The following is a 13353-nucleotide window of genomic DNA, read 5'->3' on the forward strand; positions in this document are numbered from 1 at the left end:
TTTTTTTGAGCCGTATATCTGAAATCTAGCTTGGTATGGGATTTATATTTGTGGATAGACAGCGCAGAGTGGGTTTGTGTCTGAGAAATGCTTAGAGTGGTTGTGGGTCAAGGCCCAGGCTCTGGTACTTTGTGAATTTTATCTGTAAATATCTATTTCCTCATGGTCCTGTGTAAAATAACAGTAACAGCAATGGAAAAATGTGAATGCAGTACTTGGTTTTTTTAATGAGCAGTTGAATGTGCTCCAAAGTTTCACTTTTTTAATGAGTTGGTATTGTGATGGAGTTCCTGCAGAGAAGGAAGTCATAAAATCAGTGGAGGCAGACGTGCTGTCCATTGGCCAGCCAGGCAGCTTTGCACTGGTCAGCTCTGTTGTTTGTAGCACCTGTTTGTTGCATAGTATCCCATTTTGAGCTGATCAGTACAAAGTTCATATGTTTTATGTGTTTAAAATCAAAGGTTGCAATGCTGAACTATGATTGCTTTTGTCTCTGACATTTGAAAACTGGTACATGTGGTATGATAGGCTTACATCTACTACATTGGTGTTACCACAGCTAAAGACCACAGTTCATTCCTATTGTTTGTGAAAGCTATACACTTATTAAGAAGGTTTTTCTAGTTGCTTGAGTGTTTTAGATGAGTTTCTCTTAATTGCAGTTCTTTCTGTCTTAATGCAAACTGTCAATTTGTTGGGTTTGGGTTTGGTTTTCGGTTTGGTATCTTTTTAATCCATTACAGCTTTATTTTGTGCTGTTGAGATGGTGAGCAGTGTACCCACAAGACTGTAATATTCTGTGGTAAGTAAGGGGAGGTTTTCAGTCCATGCTTTACTCTGCTGCTAGGCTGTGGTGTAAATGCAGGCAAGCTGTTCCTCTTCCTAGTGTGTCCCTTTCTGTGTCTGTTAAATGGATAATGCCACTGACTCCTGCTGCAGACTGCTTCAGGATTTGCTGATGGAAAATATTATCTGGCATCACAAAAATACCTCTTTAGAAACAGATCTGTCAAATTGCCTTTAAAGTTAATATGGTTGTTTCTGTGGCTTATTTTACAGACATTTCCTAATTTCTTCATTGGTAATGTTTTCTGATAGGCATTGGGACAAAGTTCTGTCAGTTTCCAATGTGCATTTCTAACTACAGTGTGGCATTTTCCTTTATCTCCATTGCAGACAAAGCCATCATTGTAGTGCTATGATAGCTGCAGGTGCCCACGCAGATTTACTGGGAGGTAAACTCTCTAAACTAGTAATTGTTCAGTAGGTCATTAGCTCTAGAGATTACCAGTCATGTCTGTTTGGATTATTCCCCTTAAAAGGCAGGCTGGCTTCATCACTCAGTGAGCAAGCCAAACTTGTCTCCACTTCCTTAATAGTCACATTTCAAAGCTCTTCTGGATCCCGTCACATGCCTTTCTGCCTCTCCACTTCAGGAGAAAAGGCTTTCCATGAGCCTTCTCGTAATTCTTGCTCATCAGATCTTTTTTCTTCTAACCCATGCTCATCTGCCTCACAGGATGGAATCTCCCCCTCTCATATATAAATATTCAGGATATAAATATATATATACACATAAATATAGAGGATATAAATAATGAGCTGAGTGCATGTGAAGCTATACCTTCAGGTATTGTCAAAACACTAATATGCCTGGGTGCATGTGTGTGTTAAGTGTGTGCAAGCACGTGCACACAAACCAGATCCCACTCCTGCTGCTTCCTCGGGAAGAATTCTTTCAGGACCTGTGATAACTGAAACAGCTAAAATAATGCCATGGTATGTTACAAAACCTGAATTGGAAGAAGTTACTTGAAACCCATGAAAAATCAAGCCATGTACACAGTTTGTACATTAGATTGGCTTTTAGTAAATTCTGTCAGCAATTAGTCAGTCTTCCTATATTTGGAAATACTCTAGCCTTGGAAAAATCTCCAATTAAAAATTAGCAGCATTCCTCCTACATCTCTTGGCCTAAAGGGTGTCATCAACAGTTGTATAAAAATGTGTATCAGAAGTGATTGTTTCAGTATAAAGATTTTAGAGATCCTGTTTGGATGGTATCTAAAAATGCTCATTTGTTTTTAAGCCGCTTTGGTAAACATGGGCTTAGTTTTTCTCTGTATGTGAGATGCTTCATCAAAATAGACTTGAAAAGTTGGGGATTTTGTATTCCTGGTCTTACCAGTGCAAGTGGAGGCAGAAGTTAACAGACTTTTAAAGAATTTTATGAAAGGTTTGAACAGAGATCAACTTTTCTTCACAAGTTATTTCTTACCTCATGAAAACTTGTTTTGGCAGCACTGCATTTAAAAATACCCAGTGACCTTCTCCACTTGCTGGTTTCATTCAGTACTTCTTTCAACTTTGTGGTGATTTTCACAGTTAAGGATCTAGCTCAAAATCCCTCTATATGTCTTAAGCAGTTTTTAAATGCAGTAAGCTACTTTTTGATAGGTGCCCACAATTTATATATTCAGACTTCTGTGGACTCAAAGCACCAAATTAGTAGCAACTAGGGGAGGGAACAATGCTGGTATGACCTTAGAGAGCACACATAGAAAGCCAACCATACTGCTTCGTATTAACACAGAACTTATTAAATAGGTAATTTTGCTTGCAGTTATTGTGACAAACAATTGCATTGAATAGGTGTTAGCTCATATGCTAACTGTGTCTGTTTAACTGAAATTCAAAGTTGGCTTCAGTCTGCATATTAGAGATTTAGAATAAATGAATATTTGTCATATCTTAAACTCACGTGAGCTGCAGGACATACAAAACTGCACTAAATTAGAATGCACTGATTACTGTTAAACCTTCTGTCAAGATTATTCTTTTCTTGCAGACAGCTGATAAGTAAATATGTGAGTGCTTGGAGTCCTGAGTGGCCATCCAGAAATGCACTCAGAAATGCTTTGTCTGTCATTTACTAGCTTTCACTTACTGTGCTATTTTAAGTTAATGTTTTCTTAAATGCCATACAGTCTCTGTTATGTAGTCTTTAATCTGATTAGGAGCACACGAATAATTTAGCATGTGATTAAACCATATAATTAATTTGTCCCATGATAATGAACTGTCAAGTTATTCCATTAGTCTAGGGTAAATACCAGGCCCTGAACTTAAATTTTACAACTTTTTTTTTCCTAGAATAAATGTTTTTTTTCCTAGAATAAATGTTTTTTTATAGAAACACTATTTAAAATTAAAAGCCTGCTCCCTCTGATTTCCTGAAATTGCTTTTTGAGCAAAAATGAATATTGCCAAAAATAGCCAAAAATGGCTATTACCAAATTGTTCCAAAATGATGAAATTCGTGGTGATCTCCAGTGAAATAGAACTGGGTTGTAGCTGAGCATTTTTGAACAGATCATCCTCAATTTCTTCAAATCATCTTGAACTCAAACCAGCCTTACAGACTTCAAAGAGCAATTTAAGGAACTCAGAGGGAGCAGGGTTTTCATGTTACAGAAAAGCTCCAAATGATCAGATGTGGATTTGTTTATGATGTTTGCTGAAACCTAACTGACTATATTTGCCCAAGTAGCAGGTAGTATGTTTTTTAATTTGAGTGACAATGCAGATAGTGGCACACAGGAGAACGCATGCAGAGATTATGCTGGCTAAACAGTGGAACTGACCTGCTGTGTAGTGATGATCCAACAGCACATATAAGATGGTTATTTATTATCAAGCATAAAATTAATCCTGTTTGTTTTCCCTCATGTTCCAGCCTAAACTCCCAGTGATGTCACACAGGTTGCTTTGTGTCGTGATTCCTGTGCTTCATTATTTTTTCCTAATTTCTGTGAGGTGCTAAGCTCTCTCACAGTGCTAAGAAAACTATTTAGCTATGTTCTCATGTTAAATATATAATCTTGCCTGCTTGAAATCAGATTTTTTTACTGCTTTGCTGGATTGGGTCCACACTGCTGTAGTCCTGCCAGGATCTGACCTTGAATGCTGGCAAGACACTGAAGAGCTTTTGCTTTGTGGTTTGGGTTTTTTCACACTTGCAAAAATTTTTTTACGGAGCTGGAAATACCATTTTATCTCTTTATGTAAAGTGTGAATAATTATCTCAGTGAATGATTTTTGAATAAAACCACATCTTTTTAGTACAGATTACTAGGGTGTTGGTTCTAGATACAGACAGATATTTCTCTTTGCTTTCTTGACATGATATTGGACACTACATGGATGCATTATAATTCTTCAAACAGACTGGAATATACATTTGCTTATATAAAGAAATTCTAGCACTTTTCTTTGCAATCCATTGTACAAATAACAAAGCAAAGAGCAGAATTTTGTCTTTTGGATGATTGTTATGTAAATACTAAAAATAACTAAAAATAAAACCCAACCAATCAACCAAAAAAAAAAAAAAAAGAAGAGAGAGAAGTCTTGGAAGAATTAGTAAAATTACCATGCTCATGAATAGGCCTGAATCTTCCTTAATGATACAATTATATATAAAGCTGAGTATCTTTTCAGCAATTCACATCTGCATGTTATGCAGCTAAATGTTTGCAGTTTCACCTGAGATGTGTCTGTTTCACTGCTTTGATCTGTTTTGGGGGCTGAAAGGCAAATAGAGCAATCAAGTTCAAATTTTTCTGTGTAGTGGACAGGAATTGAGGACTAATTGCAATCCTCTTTTAGGAACTGTTTTCTTTTGGAGAGATCTAGTAATCTTGGGGCTGAGATCCTCCTTCTGTGTACCAAGTCCATTAGACTACTGCTGTTGCTGTCAAAGTACAGCATATTTTTATTGTAAATAAAGAAGTGATATATTGTGTGCCACAGCCATCCTTAGACTTCTTAGCCAGGTTTTTGGAGAATGACTTTAAACAGCTTTCAGTAAAGCCCACAGCAGTGTCCAAATGTGGATTCACTGAAAGGCTCCATAGCCACATCAAAGAACTGATAATCATTTGGCCTGTTACAAGTTTAAATCATGATTAATAGATACATCAATCCATAGGAAAAAGAAACCAACTAAAAGCACTCAAGGTGTCTCTTAAAATAGAGAGAGAAATAAACTGGGTGTTGAAATGAAAATTTCATATACTCTCTCTTCAAAATTGGAAGTTTGTTTAGGAAAAAAAAAATTAAACCCAAAGTGAACAATTAATTCAATAGATTCCATTTGCAATTTTAACATTTTAGCACTTGAAATCACTATAAATTATTTAGCTGACATAAAGACCTAATTAATAATGTAAAGTTGCTTTGGTTCCATAGGTTTAGTTTGTATTTATACTGTACTTTTTTGTAGTCCTCAAATTTCCATACAAACATGCATACTAAGTGCAACATTATGTTTCTTTTGTTGTTAGAGTTTTGATTTTTTTTTAAGTGAAATGTGGCCTTTATGAGGTTTTTGGTTGGTTGGTTTTTTAATTTGGAGTACATAATACCATGTTCTGTGGTACCATTCCTTGTTCTTTTTATATCCAGGATAACAGTGCACAATAGGTGAATAGTGTGTTACTTATATCAGCTGAGACAATTTGTTATTTCTCTTTCTTACTGTGGCTGAGTATAGAACCCTGACAAGGGCTCTATGAAATCAGGTGCTGGTCCAAGGGCTGCTGATAAGTTAATCAAGCCGTAATATCAGCAAGCAAGGGAAGAAGGCTTTAAGTCTATTGCAGGTTTAGATTGTGTTGATCTGAAGGGCTAAAACTAATTTCAGTTGCAGCATGACTCCATCCTGTTGGCACTCAGGGGAATGAGGGTATGCGGGCAAAGTGATTTCAGCTATGCATGATCAACCAAAGTGATGTGAATGTTTTTAGGCAAGCAAAGAAAGATTACCTCTTGATGTCACTGGTCATGGCCTGAAATAACTTTTTAAGAAATGTTCACACTGTGAAAAATAAAGGCCTTCCACCCAGAAAAATTCTGCACAAGTACATGCATGTATTTGGTAGCTGCAATAAAGAAGATTCAGGACAGACTTGGAGAGCCTGGAGTTATATTCCCTTCTCAGCACTTGTTCTTATTTCGTGGTGGATCTGCTGGTATATATTCACATGCATGGCACTCTCTTGTGCTCTTGCCTCTTTGTGATCTAATGGAACAATGAAAGAGCAGTGTACAGAAAACTCTCCAGATTAATCCTTCACCCAGTAATTTTGTGGTTTGGTTTGCAGCAGAGAGGCTACCCTTTGTTTTGTACTAGCTGCTGAGATGCTGCTGTGGCAAGCAGTGCTAAACTGGAAGATATTACTGGTGAAAAGCTCTCATATTTGGAGTACCCTGAGTTAATGGTGGTGGCAAAAGCAGAAGTGCTGTAGTAGATGCAGTTCAATGTCCTTGTCCTTCTCCTTCTTTCTGGTCCTTTCAGGTTCAGAAACTATGTAAAGTTTAAGGTCTCACTTTAGACAAGTTTTGTTCATAAGCAAGATTTCTTCTGGTTAACTTTGAGTGTTAACATTTTTACCTGACCAGAGTAGATGCAAACAACTCAGTCTGCTGTGACTAAACTGTTTGTTTTCTCGGGGAGCTTCTTAGCCTAGTTTTGCTTGTTTATGCTGACTCTGTTCACCCACTGGAGAGATGTTGTGTTTAAATTCACTTGTGATTGACCTTACTCCAACATTGCTATAGAAAAGGGCCAAGATATTTTTTTTCTCCTTTTTATAACTCCTGGCTCCCTTTCTGTACTGAAGTAATTAGCCTGAGCTGACCTCTAGCCAAATGTTTCTGTGGTCAAGTTTCAGCTGGCTTGAGGACAGTCAGCTGCTGTAATTTTTTTCTTCCTGATTTTAACTCTGTTCATTCTTACAAGCTTCTGGAGTTGGGTAAGGCATAGAATATTATTCTTTAGAATAGTGTATGTTACAGACAGTTGAAGGGGATTTTTTTTTCTGTCGAACAAGAGGCACTTTATTAGTGCCATTTGTCTTTCATAGGCACATGGGTTAGGTGTTGGGAGGTAGATATTACTGGATTGTAAAAGGTCAGTTTTGTTCTAATGCCTGTAGAGAAGCTGTCTCTGGCTAGGTTAGCACTGAAGCTTCTGCATAATACTGTTCCTATTGACAGCAAGCTCACAAGAGTGTCTTAGAGGATGGGCAGTGGGTCATTATGTGACAGATCTTTGAGAGCTTTCTGCAAGGCAGTAGTGGTCTGATGGCGATGCAGAGGACCCTTCTCTCAGAGGAAAGTGGTATCACAATGGGGCAGCTCCTGTTTCCCACTGGATTTTCTCCCATGAGACTGGAGCCATGGCAGTGTAGTTCTCACTTAATCTCAAATACTACTAGAAGTAGGCGTCATAACTGCAGCCCAGCTGAGCTGTTCGTGTTTGTGCTGGATGCAGAGGTCACGTCCCTAGTGCTTCACATCCCATGCAGAGCTCCATTTGCCTGGGTGAGGCCTGAGTACAAGCCCTATCCCAAGGGCTCTGGGTTGCAGCTCCAAGGAGATAGCACAACTTGGCCTTTTCCAGAGGCTCTTGCACAAAGGGTGGAGTGTGATGCATCCATATTTTCAGATGAGAACAGTTACTGGTTTTGAGCTCAGTCCTGTCCATATTGGGTATGTTTGGAGTACACCAGCTGGATATTTTTCACAGACACAACTTGTCTGAATGGATAGCTCAGTGGGATATCCCATGTGGTTTTAGGCAGAGTCAAGACAGTGTTTTGGCATTTGTGAGAGTCCATTGAAGAAGCATCATTTCTTTCTATACTGTGTTTTACTAGCAAAAGGGCAAGGGATTAAGCAGCAACTTTGTTCATCTCTGAGATTTAGGAATGCAAATTAATCCTGTGCCCTATTGCAGACAGCTAGTTGTTTTAGTCAAGGTCTGTGACTGAGCAGAAAGTTTCTCAATAATTGTAGAATTGCTCTTGAACAAGTAATAGATGCTGCTGAAGGGTGGCTGTGCCCTCCCCTCCACCCTGACTCCTCATTCCCATGGCTGTGCTGCCCTGTCTCTGCTCCTGGGCTGTGTCTTTGGGGAGTCCTGATAAAACCAGTCTGCAAACAGGTTCACTACAATAAATGTTTATGAATTCATTTTAACTGGAACAATCTCCTGATGGAGTTCACTGTGTTGCAGGTATGTAAACAAGTCTGCCACTCCGAGAGGGAAGAGCAGTACTGGAAGAGGATTTTTTTCCTCTGCAATAACAAGTCCTTACTGAAGTGCAGTGTGTTTGTTGACTTCTGTGATGTGTTTCCAGGTTCCGGGGTTAGTGCTTCAGCTGTCAAACCACTCTTGTTGGAAAGAAGCTGAGATGGCCACCAGTCAGGTGTGCAGGGGTGGAAGAGACAGCCATGCTGTGACAGCTGCATGTGGGGACCAACCCTGGTTGGTGTTAGGTGTGGTGACAAAAAATGAAACAGCGTGCCCTGAATGATGGATTCTGATCACATTTGTTCTCACAGGAGGACTTCTGTGAGGGTTTAGCCTTCTCTTGTGGCTGTTACTAGGCAGGAAGAAGTAGAAAGGCCTGGAAAAGAGTGCTTGGAAGATTAGCAGAAGCTGGTAGATGTGGAAGAACAGGAAAGTGTGAATAGGAAGGCAGCATGGGATGCCTGGGTACTGGGAAAGGAGAGTTGTAAATAGAGTGACATTGTGCTCAGGCCTTTAGGGAGAAATTGGAAGAGCTGAGGGGAGAATAGATGGATAAGGCAGAAGTTACATGAGAGGATTTGACAGAGGCACATTTCGTAGCAGATGTATTAATAACAGATAATAAGAATCCTTTAAACGAAAGTACAGATGAAGCAGGGGGACCAATTGAGCTACCTGAAAATGTAGCTGATCTTGGGTGAACCTTGTACTGTGGCAGTGTAGCTCCATCTCTGAGAATCAGGAAGATTGTTGGCCTGTGATTTGCATTATTAGCTTTGTCCCGGGTCTGTGCATTCCAACAGCTGCAGTTGTCACTTCTCTGGTCCTGCTCCTCAAGTTGTCTCACTCCCACGTTGCCCCAAATCCTCACTAAAGCACTTCTCCTCCTTTCCTCCTTTCCTCCTTTCCTCCTTTCCTCCTTTCCTCCTTTCCTCCTTTCCTCCTTTCCTCCTTTCCTCCTTTCCTCCTTTCCTCCTTTCCTCCTTTCCTCCTTTCCTCCTTTCCTCCTTTCCTCCTTTCCTCCTTCCCTCCTTCCCTCCTTCCCTCCTTCCCTCCTTCCCTCCTTCCCTCCTTCCCTCCTTCCCTCCTTCCCTCCTTCCCTCCTTCCCTCCTTCCCTCCTTCCCTCCTTCCCTCCTTCCCTCCTTCCCTCCTTCCCTCCTTCCCTCCTTCCCTCCTTCCCTCCTTCCCTCCTTCCCTCCTTCCCTCCTTCCCTCCTCCTTCCCTCCCTCCATCCCCCTCTTTGGAGTGTCCCATGTCCACTTGGCAAGGGAAAATCCTGCTTGTGCCTGGCCAGTCCAAAGAGTTCCTACAGCTCTTCTCTTCATGTAGCTGTCCCATGCCCACTCAGGCTGGCCCAGGCTTGTCTGGGTGGTGCTGCTGGGCATCCTTGTCCTGATGTGTGTGCTGTGGGGAGGATTTCCTGGCTTGTCTTTGCAGGTCTGGCTTAGATTCTGCTAGTCTAAAGCAGCTTAAGTAAATGCCACTTATATTGAGCCTGAAACCTGAGAATTATTGAGCAGTTGAAGGAGGATGTGAGAAAATACCTTCTGATTTTCAAGTTTTGTACTGAATAGCATAGATGAGAAATCTGTAGTTGGTAATAGTTTTGGTTTTTTGATTCATTCTGTTTTCTTAGTATAAAGAAAATTGAGGGAATTATCTTTTAAATTCAGCATTACTATAGCTTTACAGTCTTTGCATTCTTCTATTTTATGATCTTTAACCTAATTCAAACTTTGATAACTGTACTAAGACACTGACTAGTTTTTGACACTCAGATTTGATAGCATGAATTGTTACTTGATAACACCTACTTAGAGATTGTTACTCATTAGTTGGCTTGGTTGTTTGTACACTTGTGATTTAATCTCCTGTTAAATAAAGAAAGAAGATCTCTAAATGAAAGTCACACCAATTTACAGTCAGATGTGGAAGTGCAGCTATTCTCTCTCTGCTGCTTCTCTGAGCAGTGTATCGTGCTAGTTTGGTGTCACAGAACAAAAAATGCTGCCTGACTTGTTAATATCCATGCTTATTTTAACTTGTGTGTTGTAGCTTTAGTGTTGAAGGTATCTGATAATCTCCATGGCTGTAAATGGCTAGGTCATAATCCATGGTGTGAACTCATTCCCCATGCTTTCTATGAACACCACATGGGGTTTTCGGGAGCAAGATACCATTTTGTGCAGAAGTCTGCACAGTCTGCAAGTCCAGCACAGAGCAGCTGATTCACTGTTTTACCAGATGCTGGTGATAATGGTAGAAGCAAAGTAGTGTCTCAAAACAAGATTGTGCAATGGGGTTGTAAGATGTGTGTGTGTGTGGCACAAGGGAATTAAGAAACACGAAGAGTGTGCTTTTATGGGAAAGTTTTAAAGGCTTGCTGGTTTATGCTAGGATTGTAAGTGTTTGCATTCTTGGATGTTTTAAAGTAATTTCCAGATGCAGTCCATCAATTGACAATACTTGATTTTTCCTCCCTTTGTATTTAATGGACTAGAGACACACAAGCTACTTCTCCTGTAAATACAGTATCTACTATCTGTTCTAGACTGCAAGATGATGTATTACTTTATGAGATAATAAACAGTAAACTAAACATACTTCTGGTCTAAATACAATCAAAGATTCAATAAAACTAGATAATAGCTTAAATGTCGTATCGTATTAGTAATATTTGATTGTAAAGAAACTCTCCTACTGTCTTTTGTTATTACAGAGTTAGAAGTATGGATCTTCGGCATCTGCTGTTTACTTTGGCACTGATCTGTGCAAATGAGTCACTTTCTGCAAGTGATGGTAAGTTTTATGATGCCTTTTCATGTCTTTGTGTGTGTAGATATATATATGTAACTTTATATAAACAGTATTTTTACATTGAATTTTTGATCACCATGCAACTTTCTTGATTGCAGTAACTCAGGTACCTAATGTGACAAATGCATCAGTTAATCTTTTTGTAAATGTAGTGGATGAGGTTGGGACATGTTGCAGAATGAAGGTGAATTTCATAGACAGTTTTTGATGTGTAAGCAAGATGTATCAATGTTGATATTACACATCTGGATTTTATTTGTGCCGGTATTGAGGTTATGAAAGAATTGTATGGGGTTCATTTTTTTAATGTGAACTAGTGTTTTTTTTCCTAAACAAGTCTTCTAGTATATTCATGTTTTAAGTTTAATATATTAATATCTTAAGTATAAGACTGTTTAGACATACAGAGCAAGCCTTTAAAGACCATCTGCTTTGAATCTCAGGCCAATATGAACAAGTTTCATAAGAAATAAACTTAGTAATTCTTGGGTAGAGATGATGGGATTTCAAAAGAACATGTACCCTCAACAGCCAGCTGGGACTAGTCTTTAACTCTTTTAACAAAACCCATGAACTGCAATGGGACTTGCACGTTGTGTCAGATTGATCTGTTTATGTTTGCTGTGATGTAATTATGTAAAGAAGTGCAGCTCAGCCTGGTTGGCTCTGTGCTGTTCTGGTCTTCAGAACAGACAGCATTAACAGTTTCCATAATAACTAATTTTATACAGTCATGTCACTGTTTCTCCCAAAGCTACAGAGCAGCTGCAGCTCTGTCAACAGGTGCCCCTCCTGACTTCCTAATCAAAATCTGTGTTAGCAGAGAAAGACAGAAAGGGCAGTTTGTCAAGAAATGGTATTAAAAGTGGGATGAGAACAGCTTCCACAGCAAACTCTAGACAAAGTGATACAATTTTCAATGAAAATTTCTGACATCTCTCAATTTTTTTTTCTTTAGGTCCATATTTTAGTTTTGCTGAGTGCAAATAAAACACCTATAGACTTGCAAACCATGTTTCATCAGCTTTTCTAGTGCTAGTTTTAGAATATGGTAGTAGGCCAAAAGGCTATGTCATAGTTGCCTGTAGTCACTACTGGCTTAAATTTTAAAGGTATAACCATAGCTCTTTGTCCTAATACAGTTCTGTATTTTTTTGGAGTTACATGCTTTGAATTACTGGGTAACTTGTATAGGAGAGGCATACGGGGTGCTACTTTGATGTTAATGGAGACATTAAGCTGAAATAAGACATAATTAAAACTCAGGTTATCAGTTCTCAGACAATTCTTCTCTAAAGTTCTTCATTCTGTTTATTAACAAACAGGTTTGGATAGAGAAAACACAAGTTTCTGTTTATTTACTTCTATGTATGTGGCTCAAATGCTTGTCCTCTGTGTTATCAGAAAGAGAATCTATAAGACTGATAGTTAAAGCTTTTTCTTTAATATTTACCAAATATATACATGTACCAGCTTCTATTCATTGCCATGACAGAACGGTCAGTAGAACAAAAATAATGTGTCCTGACTTGATCCTTTCCCCCGCCATGTCTGCATTTTACAGTAGACTCAGTCAAAAATAATCCCCAGGGCAATCTACTGGACCAATTGATTTCTCTCTTGAGTTTTAAGAGCATGTGAGGATTATATGATTCTTGGCAGACGAGCTGTGGTCCAGATGTCCTAACTGCAGGAAAAATCTGTGTTGTAAATAAGACTTGACCACAGTATCATCTTTGTGTGACTTTGTTTATGCTGATGAAATAGTAACTTCCGTGAGATTATCTTCAGAACCAAAAAATTAAAAATATTTTGGTTGTTTCTGTGCTTAAATACAAGACACAGTACTAAATATTTATGTCATGATTTGTTGTACTATTAAAGATTGTTTGTAAAGGGAATCACTTTAATGATTAGTTTAGTGATTGCTAATGACTAAATTGCTTCTAATTCTTTGACACATTCATTCTGAATTGGGCACATGCTCCGTTGAAGGAAGTGTAAATTGAACAGGGATATTTGAGACAACAGCATGGAAGAACATCCGTGTGCTGTTCTTTTGTGATTTAGGACAGAGTATTAGACAAGGTCTCATTATTACATATTTGTGGAGGTTTTTTTTTCTTCTATGTGAATGCTCATATCTACAAAAGTTCTCATGAGGATCCACTCAGGTCATGAATCCTGACAATCTTACAGTGCTCTACCCATCAAAGTCTTGCTTAGACCTTTGTATTAACTTAATTAAATGTGCTCTATACTTACGCCATATCTGGTATGTTGCCTGAGACAGGATCTGTGGTGTCATGGTTCGCTAAAAAATTCAGTTCAGTAGTTCCATTTCTTCTGACAGCAGAAGAAATAAAAAATACATATGGTTGGTGGTCTTGGTAGTACCGAACGAGTGTAATATAGACTAGTACATGGGATGCTTCTG

At 38.9% G+C, this 13353-nt stretch overlaps 1 protein-coding gene across 2 annotated transcripts in view; it reads left to right on the plus strand.

Moving 5' to 3' along the window:
• The window catches only part of GHR (growth hormone receptor), a 118393-nt gene that overhangs the window by 40958 nt on the left and 64082 nt on the right, over positions 1-13353 (plus strand). For both annotated transcript variants that reach the window (XM_063422839.1, XM_063422838.1), the window contains exon 3: positions 10819-10898. In XM_063422839.1, coding sequence (XP_063278909.1) covers positions 10829-10898 — 70 coding nt within the window. In that variant the 5' untranslated portion in view covers positions 10819-10828. The remainder of the gene's footprint in view (positions 1-10818; positions 10899-13353) is intronic.

The sequence above is a fragment of the Prinia subflava genome, chromosome Z, assembly GCF_021018805.1.
Source record: "Prinia subflava isolate CZ2003 ecotype Zambia chromosome Z, Cam_Psub_1.2, whole genome shotgun sequence".
NCBI classification, from domain to species: Eukaryota; Metazoa; Chordata; class Aves; order Passeriformes; family Cisticolidae; genus Prinia; species Prinia subflava.